Source organism: Hyposmocoma kahamanoa, unplaced genomic scaffold (assembly GCF_003589595.1).
Source record: "Hyposmocoma kahamanoa isolate Upper Pololo Valley unplaced genomic scaffold, ASM358959v1 88, whole genome shotgun sequence".
NCBI lineage: Eukaryota > Metazoa > Arthropoda > Insecta > Lepidoptera > Cosmopterigidae > Hyposmocoma > Hyposmocoma kahamanoa.
The window spans coordinates 20,063,636-20,064,879 of record NW_020654466.1 but is presented as its reverse complement, the minus strand read 5'-3'; the positions used below and the strand labels follow the sequence as shown (position 1 = coordinate 20,064,879).

Genomic DNA, 1,244 nt, shown 5'->3' with positions numbered 1-1,244 from the left:
TGGGAGGTCTCACGAAATAGAAAAGGTCGCAGATTTTAAATATCTTTATTTCGTGTGTAGGCAAATTATATTTGGTTCCTGCGAGACTTCACGTCAAGGCGTTGAAAGATAACGATGACACTGTCGTGTCGTTGTGATATTGTATAACATTGAGCGTATGCATACGGCGTATTTTATACACGCATACATTTGCACTGATTCGCCTTATCACTTCATGTTTAAGGTAGGCGTTCACAGATCTGCAGCGCACGCATCGGACGGACTGCATCAAACGGCTCCGTTTGTGGCGGTGCGTCCGCTGTATCTGCTGCAATCGGATTGCCGACGCAACTACTAGCTATCGTATTGCCGACGCCACTTTTCGTAGCGAGCGGACGAGTGTAACTTGTGTGTGCGAGACAATGGATTTGGAAAGTGATGAAGAACAATTTGTCGTGGTGGTTTGTTTGTTGGCATTTTTCATGTTTGGCGCTTTTCGTGAGTTGACATCGATTCATGGAATGACGAACATGATATCGGATAACCGTTAGAAAATTTTAGAAATCTTTTATGTTTTACCAAATGTTTAAACGATATGTGAAAACGATTGGTCCATCGAAATTGGTCCATCTAATAGTAATAATAAAACTAGCGTAAGTCTTGTTTCGATCGACGAAATTGTACCACAGTTGAGGAGTCTCTGATTAAAACGCGCGAATGTCGTGCACCTGGTGGTAAGCGACACTCCGGTACATAACAGTTGCAGAGCCGCTCAGAGTCACCATGAGACATAAGTTGAAAAGCCCCATGTGCCAGTAATTTTACCAGAACTCTTATCCTTCAAAACTAACGGTCAAATCACTGCGTTTGCAGTGGCAGTTATAGGTTTCTGGACAAACTCGTATGCATACAAGATTGTGCAAGCTTACGAGGGATTACAGCGCGTCTGTATCGCCGTATATGAACACAGCGTATTTTATAAGCATAGAAGAAGCTCGTTTCATGAACGCGCGATTACGACGCCACGAAATTTGTGAACAGTGTGCAAAGTTTTACTGATTGCGACTGAATCGACGCGTTGTCTCGCGTAAAAACGCCGTATGCTTATAACCTTACGACGAAATATCTTTCGACGAAATATCGTAAGGTGTAAAGACGACACTTTACTTTTGTAAAGAAGTGGAATCTCGTACCTTAACTAGCTGCGGATAAGTATCCTGTCCAACAGGCTCGCCGTTCAGATAGAACTGCTTAATTTTGTGAGC

At 43.0% G+C, this 1,244-nt stretch overlaps 1 protein-coding gene across 1 annotated transcript in view; it reads right to left on the bottom strand.

Moving 5' to 3' along the window:
* Positions 1-88: 88 nt before the first annotated feature.
* The window catches only part of LOC113235970 (venom carboxylesterase-6-like), a 30,805-nt gene continuing 29,649 nt past the window's right edge, over positions 89-1,244 (bottom strand). The window contains exon 8 of the mRNA XM_026471894.1: positions 89-307. Within this exon, the coding sequence (XP_026327679.1) occupies positions 89-307 (219 nt within the window). The remainder of the gene's footprint in view (positions 308-1,244) is intronic.